The sequence below is a fragment of the Brienomyrus brachyistius genome, chromosome 3 (genome assembly GCF_023856365.1).
Source record: "Brienomyrus brachyistius isolate T26 chromosome 3, BBRACH_0.4, whole genome shotgun sequence".
Lineage (NCBI taxonomy): Eukaryota > Metazoa > Chordata > Actinopteri > Osteoglossiformes > Mormyridae > Brienomyrus > Brienomyrus brachyistius.
In genome coordinates, this window is record NC_064535.1 from 24,199,193 (window position 1) to 24,218,760 (window position 19,568).

Consider the following 19,568-nt stretch of genomic DNA (forward strand, 5'->3'; position numbering starts at 1 on the left):
GAACATGTGGCATCTTCCTTTCATGATCAGTCTGGTTTTTTTCCCCCCCTTGACTACTGAGAAACTGCAATCCAGTAAATTACAGTTTTATAAAGTTTTACTGCAGGGGTTATGCTATTTTTCAGCACTCTCATTTCTGTAACCCGGCACCACCTAAATCTGTGTTATTACAGTCTTTTGATAATCTCACTAAAATGTGTGCCTGCGAGGTTTTTGGTAGCCACTTATAAGAGGTATCAGCGAGGCTGGACCTAGACGTGACTCTGAAAAGCTACGTTTATACATGTAATAATAGGCAAAGGCAGACACATCCCGACATCTGCCCAGCAGGAACAAAACCAGCAGTTTGTGTGCTGAGGGTTGACCCCGTGAGAACAGCATTAGAGCGTTTCTATCTAATAAGTGCTCGCAATGACAAGAAGGTGATGATCCTAGCAGAACGATTATGAAGTAAAAGCATGTACAACTGAGAAAGCCAGCAAAAAAAAGCACAGTGTTTGCCAACCAGATAAAGAACTAATACAGTTCAGAATACAAACATGATATGTTGGACTGATAGTCAACTTACAGCACGTGGGACTGAGAGGGAAGAAGGTGGAGGGTTTGTTAGGTGGAGAGATGGCTGTGAATCCAGGGGCTGTGATGACCACTGAACGACGCATGTATAGTAGGACCAGCAGGTGAATCCCATCAGTTGGCGGAAACTAGATAAATACTATTAAGGGCTTCTTCTTGCCATTTAGGTATGTTGATAGTCCCAGTTAGGCCTATCCCAGTGCAGGGGCCATTATGACCAGAGCTGTAAAGTTCAGGTACAGAAAATACAAATCCAGACCAAGATTTTGTTTCAACCAGTTTTTTATAAAGAATCGCACTCTCAGAGTACTCCACTGGTTGGTTGACACACAGTCTTCGACTGGGTTTGAACTTTCTGGACCAGAAGTTTCCACCACTGATTACAACTATATTGCCACCATAATGCCTGAACATCAGGGCGTGCATTTCCTCATACATTCACGGCTAACTAGTGACAGGGGAATTTAAGTTTCAAAATAACCAATGGATGACAGTATGGAAAACTAAATATCGCACAGCAAGTCCACTCACCTGCTTTTCTTTATCCGTTATGGGACAGTTACTGCTGTGGGGAACATTACAGCATCAAACAGATATAACATGACACAGTCAACAAATGACTAAGACATAGATTGAGCTTGCAGCACTGTCATGCAGGGACTCAGTGGGGGGGGGGGGGGGGGGGGACTGAGTATCATGGAACATAATTGGGTTGGTATGCTTTCATGTGGTTCAAAATCTCGAGCAGCACCCCTGCTGAAATGTAGGAGTCAGTGGCTACCTGGCAGCAAGTAATTAAGGTTGCTCCATTGGTTGTAGTGCTGTAGTATTGGGGAAGCCTCTGCCCCCAAACCCACCCTACTTTTAAGGAGCATGTTCACAGCATGGGACCAGACACACAAACATTTTACAGCCTCAGTCCTTCCATTTTCCTCTCTAGTGGAGCTTGTAATTCACATGTTCACTGCGGGCAGATTGTGTTAATATAGCACAAGGCAGTAGACGTAGAACAACAGTGGGATATAGTGACCCCCCCCACCCCTTCTGCAATGCTGCCTTAGGGCAGAGGCTGGACTACCTCCCCCCTGATTAGCAGAATTAGCTGGGAGCGCAGTGGGCTTGTGCATACAGCTCTTAATATCCAGTATAATGCACAAGCAATAGGTCTGGGGACAAGACGCTTAGCGTGACTGCAGAATTTCGCCATCATTTTGAGCACCTTGCATAACCACAGATTTCTTTCTCATGGGTCATTCGTTACATAACATCGTCGGGACATTCGAAGCCTTTGTTTGGAGTTGCCAAGCTCTTTCAGAACGGATCTTTATAGCTAACAGTAAGTCTCCACCCCAGGCAAGAATGTCGCTGCCCTCTGCAGTTCTCAGACAGCGTTAGCCTTTTGTTCTCGATACATAAAACTTTACACGCGTGCTAAAGCTGCAGCCCAACAGATAAGCAAGAACACGACTGAAGCTTCACATTTAGTCATAGCTTACATATAACCTTCTTGGTTTTATTTACGCATTCATATATCTCATATCGCCAAATGAGCCTTGTATCAAAATAATACTTGGATAAATACACGAGACAGTTCCTGGTTAGGCTGTTGATGCATTACTTCAAAGACTGTATAGTTGCAAGACCCGTGACAGATCCAAAATAAAACGCCTGGTAGATTTATATCATTAAAACCCACAAAAAACTCTCTGTAGAACTTACAGATAACATGAGATCTGGCGGAGTAACTCGAAAGAAGGATGTAGCTTTAATGATAATAATAGTAATAATTGTTTTAATGTTACTGGTTGGAAGGGGGAGAGTATTACATATACACACTGGGAGTATAATTGTGGGATTACAGTTGTTCTGCGATGGTGCCCAAATGTCGCAGTAAAAGCCTGCCGCCTCTTTCAGGTAGATTTGCTTATGAGGGCCGTTTGTGTTCGTTCTGCTCGGCAACAACAAAGGTTTGCTTGTGATCAGTGGGGCTGTGGAAGGAAGTGGCTTTTACTGGAGTCTCCCAGCAGGAGCCGCAGACAAACACCGATAAAAAAAGAACATGACTACCGCAGAAGCCTGGATGTCAAAGTAATGGTATGCAAAACAATACATAAAATGTATAACATGAAAAGAAATCAATAAACGTACATTATTCCCGTCCATCTCTCCCACAATGCACCTGTCATGCATCACCTGCAGGTCTTTCTTTCTAAAATGTAATATATGCTAAATAGATCACTCTACAATGCGCTATGTGCAACCTTCTTCAAGTCTGTTTGGTGGCAAGATGTCGCTCCTTGAACTCGCGCATTCGGCGCATTCGTACGTAGAACATCACGACATTCCTGCTAAAAGACACCTTTTCCACTGAGGTTTGGCCAATGAAGTCTCGGCAGCTGTAAGTCCAAAGAAGAGGAAATCTCTCTCACGAAGACATGCCGGTTTAAGGTCGATGGTCGTGGTCACATGAGAGGTAAGCAGCATGAAGCACTGTGCAGGCCCTGCTACAGTAACGTGACACTTTGTCCTTGAGAATTTCAGCCATCACCCCAACCCCATGCACCACCACCACCCAGCCCTGCCACAAACACACATAACACAAACACACATAACACAAACACACATAACACAAACACACATAACACAAACACATATCCTCGCATCTCCTGGGTGCCAATCACTCCGAGTAGATGGTCCGGCAAAACTGAAGTGTCTGTTCCCTTGAGTCGATCCGACCTCCAGATGAGGATGTGCGAGTGGATGGTGCTGTGCCCTCACGCAGACGTGGGTGTTGGGATTCGGGCCGGGTTTCCGGGGGGGGGGGGGGGAAACAGTCAGCAGACATACACCGTGCCGCAGAATTTCACACTTGTATGAGGTCAAGACGACACCGAGCAGGGCAGAATTAAGAGGGCAGATCCAAGCTGTGAAGGAGAAGGCAAGGACCGGTCTGGGCGTGTTTGCAGCTGGAAGAGGATCTTTCGCCGCTATCGCGCCCTCACTCGGCCCCCCCCCTCAACATGAAGAGCCCATAATCAGAGGGAGGACACACTGAGTCATGTGACCTGTGAAGCCCACCAATAACAGTCACTGGGGGCCCCAGAGGGCAGAGGGAGTGTCACAACAGCCTAGTGATAAGAGACAAGCAGCTCAGGACTTTGGGTGCAGTCTTTGCCTTTGCGTCTTTATTTATTTATACTAGAGTCAGAAAAAGTCTTATTAAATTAGTATTCTCTGTTTATTTATTTATATACTTTATTATTTTTCGCCATTCCATTGGCCCTCGTTGCTCACTGACCCCATCCCACCCCTCCCCCCCACCCCCCGGGTCCTTTCCTGCCCCCCCTGCAGAGTCCCTACTTGCACACGTACTGATCGACGAGCGTGGTGCAACGCTTGCACTTGACGTAGCAGCACCAGTGGAACTTGCAGTGGCAGCGCTCGTGCTGGTAAACCTTGAACTGGTCGTAGCCGCGGCCGCAACACATGAGCTCGCAGCCACCCATGCCCTCCGACGTCTTGTTGCAGTGACGGCCCTGCGTGCCCAGGGAACCGGTGGTCTCGTTGCGGAGGCAATAGTCCGGGCTGGGGTCAATGTAGACCAGATCCTCGGGGGTGGGCGCGTTGAAGCGGCTGTTGACCAGCTCCAGCTTGCTCTTGCGGCTGATACGCATGGCTGCCGCGCTGTCGTACTTCTCCTTCAGGAACTCACCCACTCGTCGGAAGTCGGCCAGCTGCAGCCAGCATGTCTTGAGGCTGCAGGAGCCCGACACACCGTGGCACTTGCAGGCCACATTGGCGAGGTTGTACACCGCCTGCGCGTGGGCAAAGAGGATAGCAGGGGTGAGCATGACATGCCAAAACATTGCTCAGAAGGAAAAACACATGCATTAGCATTAGAACACATGGAAATTAAGAGTAACACAATAAAAACTTAGAGCTATTTCTTCTGTTCACCAGAAAGTTACTAATATCTTGCTGGGCGGCTAAAAGAACAGCACTTTGGTCATTCATTCATTAAATTTCACACCCAGCTCACCTCTGGGTGTTCTGGACTTTCGCTGCAAATACTGGGGGTGACTTTAGGAGAGGTTTTGAACTGCCTAATCCGACACACATTTGCAGTATAGAGATAATATGACGATTTTACATCGATATGATCGTCGACACAGTTTTCTCTGACTATCTAAGATTCTTGCACAATACTGAAAATCCCACAACATTAATGGGTACAGCATCAAACCGCTGCCGTGTAACATCATGAAGTCCATTGTTTGTTTTTCTTGCTGACACTTTTATCCAAAGTGAGATATGACTGAGAAAGCAAGGTCAGGCAGGCCCTGACGCAACTGTGGCTAAGGGCCGTGCTCAGGTTCTACCAACCAAGGGACCTTCCGTCCATAAACCGAGAGCTGGAACGCACCGAGTTACAGCGGTCCATTAGCTTTAGCCGGGCATTCTGATTCACTCATGCAGCCTTGCAAATCGCCATCAGAATTTGTGGATAGCTACACCCCCCCTCCCCCATCCTGGCACACTGAATCTCCACCTATGGATAACTTATTAGTATGACTCAAGCCTTGCTATACCCACACACTCAAATTACGAAATGTCTCTGCACATATGCTGGACAGTAAGTCAGAGTCTTGGAAGCTGGAATCAACCCTGAGATTCGAAGCCTCATTACTACTAGACACTGCCGGCTACAGACCTTCAGCACTCAGGCCCGTTCTCCCTTACGCAGTTCATTATCTGATAAGTGGTTCGAGGCTGCCCCCTTAAGGTTAAATCATGAACTGCAGTCTGAAGTAATGGAGCTCCCCCCCCCCCCACCACTACCCTAAAGGGTTCTGCTGTTTGTTGCCATCATTTATGTGTGGGAGGATATTTAACAGCCTTCAGATGCCTTTTGAGCTTCCAGCCTCTTTACAAACCATTAAATAAAACCAAAGGTGTGAACATTTGGGAAACAAAGGAGGGGATGGGCCTCACATAGCCACCACACACACAGGCCACCACACACACAGGCCACCACACACACAGGCCCTCAGTGAGGTGGACTCCCCTGACCACCTGCTGGTTCATTCACTAACTCACAGCTGCGCCAGTCTAAGCAAATATTCCACATTGACTAGAGAAATAAATATTTGATTACAAAAAAACTATCAGGACCACAGAGGAGGAGCAGAATCCAAAAGACCCGCAGACCGAGAAAAATCACATACACACAAGGCAAGAACAAGCAAGCACAGGAAAAAATGCAAGGAAAAATAGTGGCTCACCGATAAAAGCAGGATTAAAATTGTTGATGATTTGCAAATATTTCAGAGTGGGGGGGGGTGCTGGACAGTTTCCTAGACCAGCAGAACACCAACAGCAGCAGGTGCTGGTTCCCCAGGCATAACGGACAGGAAGTTATCCGTCAGAATGGGCCAAGAACAACGAGCAAAGCATTCTGGGAATGGGGGCCGAGCTCCATGTTATCACTGGCACCGCCTCACTTTAGTCCTTTGGCTGGCGGATGTTTTATCTGAGTGTGGTTTCCAGGATTACCTGTATATACAGGTTTGTACTGGTTCTGACTGCATACACCATCAGGCCCAACCACCCCCGAGGATGTTGGTCCACAGACACTTTGACGGAGGGTCATACTGTACAGTCATAAAGACAGCTTGCTTAATATGGTCACCACGTCTCCAGACCATATCAGACCAGCTCTCACCCTACAGTCAATGCCAGCGCCGAGCCCATGCGGACAGCCGTGTTTTCAGTGGTGGGATGTACATCCAGCGCAAATAATCTAGATCTCTCCATATCTGTGATGGGGAACTTGGTTTCTGTTCATAACAAGAAGCAGGTTTGTCCATCCGCATAAAGAGGAACAGACCGCATCCTTTTCAATCCGCAGAGACACCCTAAGTCTGTATAATACCTGAATGCTAAGTATGCATCATGTGGACAGTAGTGGAGCTTAAGAACTTTTCCTAGTCAACTGGGCTAGTCCACTAAAAATGTAATCCGACACACACTTTTTTTTTTTTTTTTTTTTTACTAGCCAGCGGGCTGCAGCTCAGTTGTATGTACTCACCCCTTGGTGTAAATTACTCACCTCCGGCGAGTCGCCAAGTTTAATTTCCAGCCCTGCCTGTGGGATAGGAAACTGCATTTGGATCCAGAAGATAGGCTTTGCTGTTGGAAACTTCAGTGATTTTCTACCACCTTACTTCCTACAGTGAAAAATACTTATCCATAATAAGAACTAGACCGGGACTGCTTTGGGTAAATAATTTAACAAAATAAATAATTGAACATTACATACTATGGGAACCAGCAGTCTTTATGAATATGAACTTTACAGCATGTTCATTTTCTAGATGGATAACCCCCTGATCGTCGAGCTGCTGTTACAAAAACACCCAGGCCTTCACTAGGATGGAGGACAGGCTGTTTAATTAAGTACTGGAGTGAGATTTAAAAAACGTCGGCTTTTCATATAGAGGAAAAATCTCTCTCTCCCTCAGAATTCCACATTGGTGTCACATGACCACCAAGCATTCGTGGAGCCCTGAATCGACTAACTCAACCGAGGACAGCATTCCTTCAGTTCAACATGAGGAAATGAAAATGTTAAGCAGATGTCTGCCAATGTGGCATCTCGGTAAAACAGGTTGGGTTGAAATGGTCAGTAAAATAACTGGCGTGGGGAGTAACATGAAAGTGACATCCTGTTATTAGTGACGCTCAGTGAGGCGCCCGAGCCAGCCGCCACAGTCAAGGAGGCCGAGATGTGTGTTTCATTAAGGCTGCAGACTCACCACTGTATAGCACATCTATAAAAAATACCCATAAACCCTTAAGCAAACACACACAGAGACACAGACAAACGCGATCATTTCTGAATGGCTCAAATTGGCACCCCTGGTCCTGCAGGTTTTTTGTTGGTTGTAACCATGCCCCCACCCCCTTCTCTCCGGCAGGGACAGAAACACCAGATCCCTGTTTCCTCTCCTCCTTTAAATATCCCCTTTGCCCTTTGTCCCTTCCTGCTGCGTCCCGGGGGTCCTTCCGCCAGGGACAGGCACATCAAAGGACAGCCCGCCCACACCAGCGGCCCACGACGGCCTCTACCGCATGTGGAACGACCCTGTCCCACGGCTCACCACACTGGCGCTTCCCAGTGTCCCCAGTGTTGCCCTCGCTTTTGCTTTCCTCTTTGCTGAGCTCACACCTTCACATGACCCCACGTCCAATCCCCATCCCCGGTGAGCTTCCCAGTCTCCCCACCAGGGGGCACCGTCTGAAACTCACCCACAGGCCTGACTACACCGTATACAATTCCCCCCATCATTCACCCCCACAGGGACCATCCAATGAAAACACACAACCAGGATTTCTCCTACCACCCTACAGGGAACCATAAACTACGTAAACCAGTACAAGAATTTCAAATGCATGTGTGTCTCGTACGAGCTTAGACCTGCACTGACCAACAGCAGGACTCCGGTCCTCGTCCTGACTGAAACACAATTCAATCCAGATCGTGCGATCAATACCCCCCACCCATTTTTTCAGACACAGTCAACCTTGGCTTTGTGTTGCTGATGGAATTTGGCCCTTGGGACCCTTTGGCCTAGACAGACATTCATCAGCACGACTTCCATATATAGGGTGTAAAAGAAATTCTTTTTCAAACACATAAATGAAGATCGAGCCGGAGAGGAAATGCCGTGCAGGGCAACTGTCCCTTCCCCCAACCAGAGATAACCAGGGGGGTGGGCACACAGGGATACACACCCCCCAGCCTGCTGCTGGGCCAAGGTACCCAGCCTGCCTTCCAAACGGCAGTTCATCTGACGGACAGACCCATCTATCCCTGTCGGCAGTCGGGGGGGGGGGGGGGGGGAGAAGGTTTCGAACTCCGCAGGAGCAGGACAATGGGAACGAGGCTGCCAGGCACACAGACAGATCAGTGTGGGTAAACAAGAGGCCAGGAGGCTCTCAGATAAGGCTGCAGGAGAGGAGCTGGCAGCCCTGCTCAATGGGACCACTAATGCAAAAATAAACAGATTACACCTGGAGGAGATCTGACACAGAGCGAGAGATGTCCCGCTCCATCATGCGGCTATGACGTCCCTGTAGCAGGAGATCAGTGCCTTTGTGAGTCCACGTGTTTGTTGGGGGGGCGGGGGGGATTCTATACCCATGCAGGGGAGGCCTATATATTTTATTCTTGTATGACTGTGGGAGTATTTCTATATATTTATAACAACGTACATTTGCATGGGACAAGTGTGTGGCTCAGTGGGTCGGGACCCCGTGATTGTGATGAGAAGGTTGTTGGTTCAATTCCCAGCGATTGCAGAGTGACATTGCTGGTGGGCTTCTGAGCAAAGCCCTTACCTGCCGATATCTCCAGGGATGGTGTGATCCTATGCTCACTTCTATGTTGCTTTGGATAAAAAAAAAGATCTGTTTAATAAAGAAATCACATGGGAACTTTGTGTGTGTGTGTGCGTCCCCCCCCCCCCCCACCACGCTTACTTTGTGTGGCAGACATACGGAGTCACAGCCGTATATGGAATTCACCCGTAGCAGACAGCACTGGGAGGGCCCCCCCATTGTGATCCACAGAACCGGAACCTTGTAACGGCCCCGCCCCCCCCCCCCACCCCCAGCGATCCACGGTCCACATCCCTAAGCCGCGACACTCCAGGAGTGGGAATCGATCCTTCCTGCACGCCTCCCTGACTCCGTCACAATGGCCCCCAGCACTAAGCCCCAGAATGCAGTACAAATCCCTGGCAAACAAGGCTGGGGGTGTGGGGGGGGGGGGGCAGCGGTGGTGGACTCATGAAATGGCCTCCTTAGGAAAAAAAAGGGTTTAAGGTCTCTTTGTAAAAGTATCTGCCAGCCGTCGCAGCTCATTGGTTCCCTGATCTGATGCTACAGATGTAATCTCCCTCTCGCCCCCCGCCCCCCTGGGACCATCTAACCCCTACCTTCCAGTCCAGGCTTTGACCTCCTGACCTTTATGGAGCTCCAGGCAGGGATGACCTCTGGGAGTTTCCATAACGAGAAGAAGCACTTCCCATCTGCAAAGACCTTAAACAAGCCCATTTGGGCAGAGGTACACTGGGTTTAAAAAAAAAAAAAAGCAGCCCCAGGAAACCTAAGAGGCGCACGACGCAGAACATCTCCCTATCTGTGCAGGCCGAGTCATTAACGAGGCCGCGGGGCAACACTGTCAGCTGGGCGTTAGCTGCAGAGTCGGGAACATTCCACGCGCGGGCAGCCAAACCTGGTGTGCGGGGCTGACACTCTCCAGCCTCCGAACGCAGGGCTGGCTTTCAGGTTGTGGCAGAAGGTCGTGGCCTCCGCCAAACCCCCAGCTGGGGAACGAAATTGGGCTCCTTGCGGGGTGGGGGGATTTCACTAATCTCACCCCTGTTGGAGGCCCCTTTTCAACACGCAGGTGACGGCAGAGGAATTATCCTCGCGGCTTCCCCGCGACAGACGGCCAGAGGACGAACGCAGGGCAGCGGCGGCCTGCTGGACGGCGGCGGCCTGCAGCCTTCGTCACCGAGACATACATGCAACGACGCATGGCTTTAAACGCCCGTTACATGCGAATGCCATTATGCCGGATGTCCAAGAATACATGTTGGGGTTTTAGAAAACAAACTCAAAATGAGCCCCCCCCCACCACACAACATACGGCCCCACCCTCCGTAACACAAAGCCGCAAGGCCAGACCTCGCCCCCTTTTCCCAGAAGGAATGTGCTTTGACCCCGTGACCCCCACCCCCCAGACTCCAAGGGCATCTCCTCTCCGTTCTCAGCCATTTGGTCCCTTCCAATAAATGATCATCCCCCCTGGCACCTGGAAAGTGGGGGGCACTGTTCCCCCAGTGTTTTTCAGTAGTTTCCTTTAGCAGCCACCCTAGTGATCGGCCCACACTGCTGGGTAGTTAGTTTAGTTTGTTTGTGTAACCAAAGTTTTGGTTTCCATTCTGATGTCATTCAGATGCTGACCTCAAAGGTAAATAAACCACCCATTAAGCAAGCTGCGCAAAACAGGATTGGCCTTCATGAAAGCAGCTGAATCTTCCTTATTTTTTTGTTTATAAATCTGCGGATGGATTTCTGTCGCTCTCTAGCTGCTGCAGTCTGTGCCAAATGTTCCCACTGAGCAGACAGACCCACAGTCTGGTTCCATGCCTGGATAAGGTGCCTTGGGTCCACCTTTACTCTCACCTCTCCTGCTTTCACACCCTCTCCTCTGAACTTGCCCCTGCCACTGACTCCAGGGTACCCAGCCCTTCACACTAGGCTAGAAGTGGTAGTTGGGGGGGGGGGGGGGGGGGATACTGGGCCAGGTGGCCATGGACCTCGCCTGAAATAAATGAATGAAACGGAATCCAAGTTCAGGCACTTGGCTGGGCACCTTTCCATTTTCTGAAAACTGGGTGGATCTGTGTCGACTGCAGAGAACGCAGGCAGAGCCAGAAAGGCTGGGCCCTCCCTGAATGTGGCGCCTGCACTTCTGGGGGGCCCCGCCCTACCCTGCCCAGCCACTCGCTCACCTGCCGGCCGGCCTCGTTGTTCTGCAGGTTCATGAGCGTGCGGGCATGCTCCTCGGAACCCCGCGGGTGGTTCTTCTCCCGCTCGCGCGCGTCCACGAACTCGCGGGCGAAGCGGTATCCGTAGTTGACGTTGTCTCCGCAGCCGCCCCAGAGCCAGTCGCGCGGGAGATCGCGGGGTCGCGCCGCCCGGCTGCAGCCGCAGGTGGACAGCTCGCCCTCGCGGCACGCCCGGCTCACCGCGTTCACCACGCCTGCCGCGCTGATGGCGTAAGTGAAGGCCGTCTCCCTGCTCCCTGCGGGAGAGACGGAGGCAGACATGCGAGAGGGAGAGGATGAAGGGAGAGAGGAAGAGTAAGGCAGAGAAAACAGGAGAAAGAGAGAAGACTCTCAGATTACTATGCAGGGCCAAAAAACTGGAAACATTCAGCGTTTAACTACAAACCAGCCAGTCAGAGTTCCTCAGTGCAGAGGAGCATAAATTAGCAGATTCCACACAGGCAGCAAAACGAAGGAGGGGGGGGTGCCATACCGCCCCAAGAGTACTGTGACAGGTTTTTATAGCCCTGGAAACGCTGCCACCTCCAGACGAGCCGTCTGGCAGGAGTCAAAGTCCCTCTTAACCTCTGCCATCCATCAAATCCAGGCGCAGGAAAGGTGTGAAATTGAGATGGTACAATGAAGCGGAGAGGTCGGCATAGGAGGTTACGCCACACAAACAAACTTTTACGATAATGTCCTGTTTCTCTTCACTTTTTTAATGGGACGGAAAAATACCAGCCCTTCAATAAAGTAATAAAATCAAGAAGGAAAAGTTTTATATTATTGTTACCGTTTTCAACCACTTTTCATCTGTACTATATGTGTATCCTGTCGTTTATTCTTCCTGGGATCTCATGTGCAATGCAGATGAACCGTGTGAAATGCTTTCCAATATATACAGGGCAGCTTGCAAAAGAATGGTAACGTCTTTAAATCACTTCAAATTGTGACTCAGAGTCTAAGTAACTTTGGACAGAAAAAGTAATATGAGTCAAACTTGTAAGAGATAGGCCATTTTGAATACACTGCTCATGAGTTGCGGCATCCAAGGGAGGCCCCTCCCCCCTCCCCCCAGCGCTGTCACGTGACTTGCGCCACGCACATGACTAACACCGAGAAATCCGCGAACTTGACAACTCCGCAGATATTATCTGGTTAAGTTACGTGGCCCATAAAAAGCGCAGCGGTTACATACTTTACCGGGGCGTCTGTCCGTCGAAGAATGGCATTTTATTAGTCTTTGGTTTGAGACTTCAAATAGAATCCCGGATCTCCCGACTTTGTGTCATCCCATAATTGCATTTCAAAAGCAACCGTAGACAATAGCCGGGGTAACACCTCAATATAAACCTCGCGATTGACTGCAAATAACTCCTTTGCTATTTGGGGAGAGGCCGAAGGGGGGTGGCTCGGCTCGGCAGTCCCATCCGCAGCGGAGTAAAAGACACTTTACACCTTGTTTTTGCAATGTGACCGGAACTAACACCCAATTGTTGTAAGTGACGTTTCCACTACTTGTTGTCGATAGCTTATCTCCGCAAAACAGTATATAGCGATCATTGTCCAAAAAGTCAATTCACATTTTCTTAATACGGTCATTAATCGAATAATTAATAAAAAAAAATCGCCGGTTAATTCAAATCACAAATAAGATCGCATTGATTCAACCATACATAGTAAAGATAATCGACTATAAGAGACGTGATGACTGGGGACTTACCGATGTGCATTACACGCCCAAAGACCGACGTGTTGTCCACGGTACTGCAATTCCATCGCCTGTTCTTGAACTGGTACTGGCATTCTTTGATGCCGGTCTTGGCTCCTTCTCCGATGTAGACCATGTGGTCCTGGTACAACTGACAGAGTTTTCTTTGGCCCTGAGAAAGTCCGGTCAACTGGCTACAGAGAGGCTGGGCCCCAATGATGTACATCTCTGGCCTCTGTATAGGGTTCATTGCTAAAGACCTACAACAAGAAAAAAAGGACATGAACTATTAAAAAATCAAAGGAAAAAATCGTTCTAAAATGACAAGGCCGGTAGTAGAAAAAAAGAATAACATATTTTCTCCATTCTACTACCACTATTTACCCATGCGTCAATTCATCTCTGAAGAACACATGAAAGCAATAAATATTTGTTAAAAAAAGGATGAGAGTGAAGCGAATTGCTAGGTCAGAATAAACAGTTTCAGGTTCCAACAACTTATTTCCATCAGTAAAGGGTACACTGACATAAAACAAAAACGTTAGTCAAAAAATGTCTTCAGAACTCATTCGAATCTGGTGGGAAACAAGCATCTCACTGGACAAACTTTATCAGTAAAATTACACACCACCTTGTGCTCATGGTCATCAAAGAAGTACCTACCAAACATCGATTATTTCCTAACATTTGAAATGTGCGTCTTAGAATAGAAAACTTAACTCACACAACTTGAAGGTCATGTATGATCCTGTAACTAGCGGCCAACCAGCAAAAACACGCAAATTAGTAACTTTCCTGTTTTTTCCCTATAATTGTCCTGCTCCGACACTTTCCTGGATTGGTCAAGAATTAGGCTACTTCTCGCTTCTTATCCTAATTCCAAGGATGCTCGCCATTTGGCTCCTGAGCTACAAGGCAAATATTATGATAGAGCCTCCGCATCTGTCTCAGGCTGCTTTGTCATATCGGTCACCATTCATTCTCTAATTAACCAAGCAACTGAACAGTACCTGAGCGCATCTGGCAATATCGCACACCGCACGCGGTTGACGCAGGAGTAAAATCGGTTCATTCGACTATTTTCATGAAATTTAATTAGGAGTTGTTGACTTACCACCAAGAGTTGGCATCCACCATCAGCCTCGAACTGCAGGCGGAGAGAACGAGCACCAGTAGTAAGTGCAGCCCAGCGATGGTGCGCCGTCCCTGCGTTACGCGCATCGCCATGTCCATTTCAACACAAGATCGCAATGTCAAAGTGCTTTTCTGGAGGGGAAAAATAAATAAGACGAAAAACTAAGTCTCAAGCTTCTTAAATGGAAATGCTTTCTGATAAATCGTATTGTTAAAAAAAAATGTCCAAGCGGAGTAGATAAGTTGTGGACTTGTTTTGCTTAAACCTGGTGTAAGTGTCAGTCCTTCTGCGTAATCCCCAAGTGACCTCATAAGAACTCAGACTTGTATTTTGCACGAAAAACACCCATAGTAACAGATTTTTTTAAAAATATAAACGACAATAAAAACATTGGTAAATGAGATAGGATAATTCGAATCGTTTTTTAGGAAAGACGGAGAGGCTAAGTATAGCACGAGTTCTTTCTTCCCCTAAATCTGTTCACTTTGTCAATTACACTCCGAAACTCTCCGATTATCTGTCTCTTTTCTCAAGTCGCGCTTGTCTGCCTCCCTCCTCCTGACCCCCTCTTTAGTTGAGGATACAATGGGCGATGGGAGGGGACGGCAGAAAAGAACAAGACCCGTCTCTGTCGTTGCGTAAAGTAGGGGGACCACCGGAGTGCCGCATCGCTGTAAGAAAACAGGGGAGGACACCAAATGGGCAGAGACAGCGGGCTGTTCAAACATCGCATACAACATTGTCTCTGTGGGGGGAGGGGGGGCTTGTGCCATGAGGGGCAAAGGAAGCGTAGCAGAATAAGGTGCGCTGCAAGCGCCAGATTGTTTTAATTATTGGACTTGCTTTTCCATAGTGAGGTAGTTTCAGCAAGTTTCTTTGGTGGACTATATGCTATTTTATACCGCCCCCTCCCCTCTCTATGTATCACAGCACAGGCACACTATGTGATATATACGTACGTATGTGAGTGGTGCCGCATTTGTGTGTGAGAGAGGTCGAGGCCAAAGTGGCTGGTTTAATTCGAAGTTATTTGGGCATAAGTAATGATCTTTCATTTTCTGAAATAATTTATTTCCCGAATCAAAACCAGTAAAATGCCCACCCCAGACTGAATTGTGAATATGTATGAGGCAGAGAGAAAGAGGGGGATCGACAGGAAGAAATGAATGGAATTAACGATTTGGAAAATTTTCCGTATTTCATCAAAGTTCATAGATGTATAGGACTGTGGCGGGTTTTTTTTCATAAACGAGAGTGCTTTGTGCAAAAAATAATCCCCACCAACCCACTCAAGAAAATAAAGGCATTCACACATTCTGCGGCAGAAGCTCGAATACCGATTCATTATTATTTTTGTTTAATCCGATATGTATTTAAAATGTTAAACGAATTTGGGTTCAGTCCACAAAGCACGGTGGATACCTGTTGCCTTTTGAATTTCGCTCCAATAGTTAAATGTTAATAACTCGTTTTAAAAACTTTTAATTTCCTCCTCTTTTGACAATATGCGCACAAAAAAAAAACGTTTTACAACGCAAAGATGATTAAACCTCAAAAGAAACCGATGAACGAGGCCTAACTGGATCTACTTTTGTTGCCTGGTGATTCTACCTGAGATTTTACGGTTTTCCTCATATTTGGATATGATTTCAAGGAACGCTAAGATAAATGTGCGATGTTTCTGTTCCCTATACATTCCTTTGATTGCTGTCCTGAAGCAGGCCGAAAGGCGGTTGCTTGGCGTAAGAGACGCCACTCTATTTCCGAAAGGGCTCTGCATGATAAAACGCCGCTTTTCATCTGCCCTTCATCCACACACCCTTAAAAGCGGCGATCACCTTTTCAGGCGGACGTCGTCGCCATGATCCGGCTCTTAGCAGCCAGACATGAGAAGACACCGTTCGTTTTTACAGCTACTTCAATGTAAGCAATTAACAAAGTCGATCAACTACACGGGACTACGATGCAAGATAAAAGACTACGTGTGTATTAGGCTGCTATCTCAGCTGTAGTTCAGTGCAGCGGTATTATAAATCAGAACGAATGGATTATATTCATTCTTTTGATTATATTAATTTCTGTGCAAAATATGCTGACAACTGCACAAACTTTCTTATGAGTTAGATTTGTGAATGCGATTATAAATTGTATCATTATTTCTGTCAGCACCTTTGACCCAGTACTGTTGAGATGAACTTTTATACAACACCGTTAATTTATTCATTTCATTTGTTTAAAGCACGGATCGTAGGTCAATTGTTATATATGAAATTTAGATACCACGTTAAGGCCTGGAAACAGAGAATAATCTCCCTGAAATTGCCTGGCTTGGCTTTTTTTGGTCACTAGTCACTACTGGTTTTAGCAGTGCCAAAGGCTGCCTGAAAAAGCTTTCAACTCGCCAGCTTGTGTTCACGTTAAGCCAGTTTCACGTTACTATGTGTTACATAGAGACAGGAATCGATACCACGGATATACTCATTATAAAATAATGACTCAATGCTGACAGTCCTCATTTTCTAAATATCGGCCTGCGTCAAACATCAAGCAACTTCATCTGAACTGTCCAAATTGAAACTAGGACACAGTTGTTGAGGCCGTGTAGTAATCTAATCAGATTTAAATACTTTTTATTGATATATATATATATATATATATATATATATATATATATATATATATATATATATATATGTGTGTGTGTGTGTGTGTGTGTGTGTTTTGATTGCATTTATTTTTTATATTAAGAATTTAATATCAATATACATAAAAACATCATGTCTTATACCATAACTTGAATTATATTAAGGAACAACTTAGTTAAACACTTATTAATCTTTTATTAAACAGCCAGAGAACATCCAGTCAACGTCAACCCAAGATTACGTTGTAAGCGTCAATCTAATGATTTGTTTCTTTAAAACTACAGACTTATTTTATTTTACATTTGATGAATTTCATGATACATTTACCTTGGTCATCATTATTCGATATTCAATGCAATCATGTAATTCGTACATTGATTTTGAAGAACAGGAACTTGATGAAACAAAATTTCAAAACACTGTCCTTCTTGGATCGGCACTGCCCCCTTGTGACTAAAAAGGGAAAATTTTATATACCAAAAGCCGGCACAGTAACTCTAAATTCAGGAATATTTATTACACAAATCACTTAGATAAAAGTTTAGGCAGCCATATGTATCCTATGGCATCTTTTTCCTCCCGTGTCCCGTCATACTGTATATAAAACATCAAAGGACCATTAATTTTTTCTCTATACTTTCATTTAATAAATATATTAGTAAAGTAAAATATTGAGTTTTTAGGTAAAAATTGTACCTTTTTCACGATTACCACTTTTGTTGTTATGTTCAACGTCTTCGCCGATTAAAAAAAATGTCAATTCATATATTAATATATTTCTATTATAAATGTACTATTATTTAAGTACATAACTCAAAAGCCAGTTCAGTTAGATTTAAAGAATTCGATATATAACGATAAAACAGCATAATACACGTATGACTGCGCCGTAAATAGCTGCCATATATTCATTAACCGCAAGAGGGCTCACTTTAACAAATTACAAAGTATATAATGACGGAATTTAGAGACAGATATGCCTGAAGAGAAGCGCCCGGTAATTTGGCGCATTTTGCCGGTCCTCCTGCATTTTCAAAGTCATCCCCACAAAATGTAAATACATTACATATATATCTAAGTATTATATATGGCAGCGTTTATTTATGGAGGAGATAAGTGTTGGGATAGGAAATATGCACAATCTGACAAGTGCAGTGGCTAGTTCTCGCTGGGCTACAGGATGTTGGGGCTCCGCCAGTATTCTGAGTTCTAGAAGCTACTCTGGAATGACCACACTTGTCATTGCTATGCTACGGAATGCATGCTGGCTGGGAGGGCCGCTTCCCACACAGAAAACAGCAAGGTCGTGCTGCACATTCATTACCGTTTTACTTTCTGTACTTCCCATGCAAACAAATGTAGCATAAATCCATATTTATGATCTGCTATTAAGGGCACACTACACAACACCTTAATCGTCTCAAGTCTACCTGAGGTCCATATTCCCTGCGACTGGGGGACACATAAAAATAAATTAAACGGAATAGAACGCAGGGGAGAAGTGGAGGGCGGCGTGCAAAAGGCTGTTGTGTGATAAGGGCAAACGTGCAACCATGTGAAAGATGCTTCCACGAGCGGGACCAGGTCGGCGCTGCTAGCTGGGGCCCTTTTGCGAAACCGAAGTGAATAATTTAACGGCAACAATGCGCAACAAAGCCACCCGTAAGCTGCTGCCTGGCAGTCACATGGAGGCCCATAAAAACCGAATGAAGAGCAACAAAGCAACAAACGGCCACATTTAATACACTGCAGCTGGCTCTGTGCGACTATACAGCCACGGCGGTCACAAAGCTTGCGGGTCTATTTAAATCCCCCGCTCACATCTCCACCCCCCGGCCCCCACCCAGACCCCCTATCCCCGTCCCATTCAGCGGCAAGAAGTGCATGGTGAGGGGCGGTGGGCTGAGGTCCCAGCCACATATCCCAGGGTGCTTTGCGGCAGGCGCTGGGGAGATCAATGGGCCGGCCTCTCTGACAGATCTCCGTGGTAAGGTGTCTGCCGTATATCATTAAGTCTAGGCCTACGCTGGCTGATGCCTCTGACTAACCCAGATAGCTGCTAGACTTCCAAATCAAAGACACGCAGTGCTCCACCGAGTTCCCCCTCCCTCCCTGCTTCCCTCCCTCTCTCCTCTCGTTCTCTACTTTCTCCTTTCCTCCCAGTTGCTTTCACTGTTTCACACAGCACATCCACGCACTGTTTTCCCAGATTTCCTTTGTGACAGCCTCTCTGTGTCTATCTGTCTCCAAATCCATCTGTCTCGCCCACCACCTACCGGTTTTTATCCTGTCTCTCTTCATCATCTACCTCTCTCTCCCCCTCTCTCTCTCTCTCTCTGCCTCTCCCAGGCTGGCTGGCACTGGATAAGTCCAACCCACTGTAAAGTGCTCGAGCCAGTGGTACAGAGGGTGGGCCTTTCGCTTCCATGGCCTGTGTGACTGGACAGGAAAAATTTATACATGGGTTAGCTGCCTTCCCCTCACTTCTCTTACACACTAAGCAAAAACATTAAGGACGGATTAGGAACTTAATCAGCCCATACATGGACAAATGCATACCATAACATGAAGTAGCTGCATACTGTGTGTCCCACCAATGGTCATCCATCACAGGCCTTCTCTGATTTTATTTCACTCTCGATGTGCTTCTAAAATCTGCCCCCCAGCTGGGTGGTTGGGGGGTGGGGAGCATGCATCCCTCTGTAGGCGGCCGGCGGAGGAGGCTGTGAGCCTGGGCACACTGCCCAATCTGCCCTGGCACCCCTTCTCTCCTGGCCAGCCATCAGTTCCGGGCCTTGGCTCTGCTCAGCTGCACCGCTGCAGGTCTGTCCCAAGGCTCAACAGACAGGCTCCCCCCTCCCCCAAAACAACACCCAAGCCTA

General features: G+C 47.0%; 1 protein-coding gene across 1 annotated transcript in view; it reads right to left on the minus strand.

Moving 5' to 3' along the window:
* Window positions 1-3,896: 3,896 nt before the first annotated feature.
* wnt5b (wingless-type MMTV integration site family, member 5b) overlaps window positions 3,897-19,568 on the minus strand; it is a 52,720-nt gene continuing 37,048 nt past the window's right edge. The window contains exons 2-5 of the mRNA XM_049008805.1: window positions 14,021-14,172; window positions 12,919-13,166; window positions 11,160-11,452; window positions 3,897-4,391 (exon numbers count right to left, since the gene is read on the minus strand). Coding sequence (XP_048864762.1) covers window positions 3,933-4,391; window positions 11,160-11,452; window positions 12,919-13,166; window positions 14,021-14,139 — 1,119 coding nt within the window. The 5' untranslated portion in view covers window positions 14,140-14,172 and the 3' untranslated portion in view covers window positions 3,897-3,932. The remainder of the gene's footprint in view (window positions 4,392-11,159; window positions 11,453-12,918; window positions 13,167-14,020; window positions 14,173-19,568) is intronic.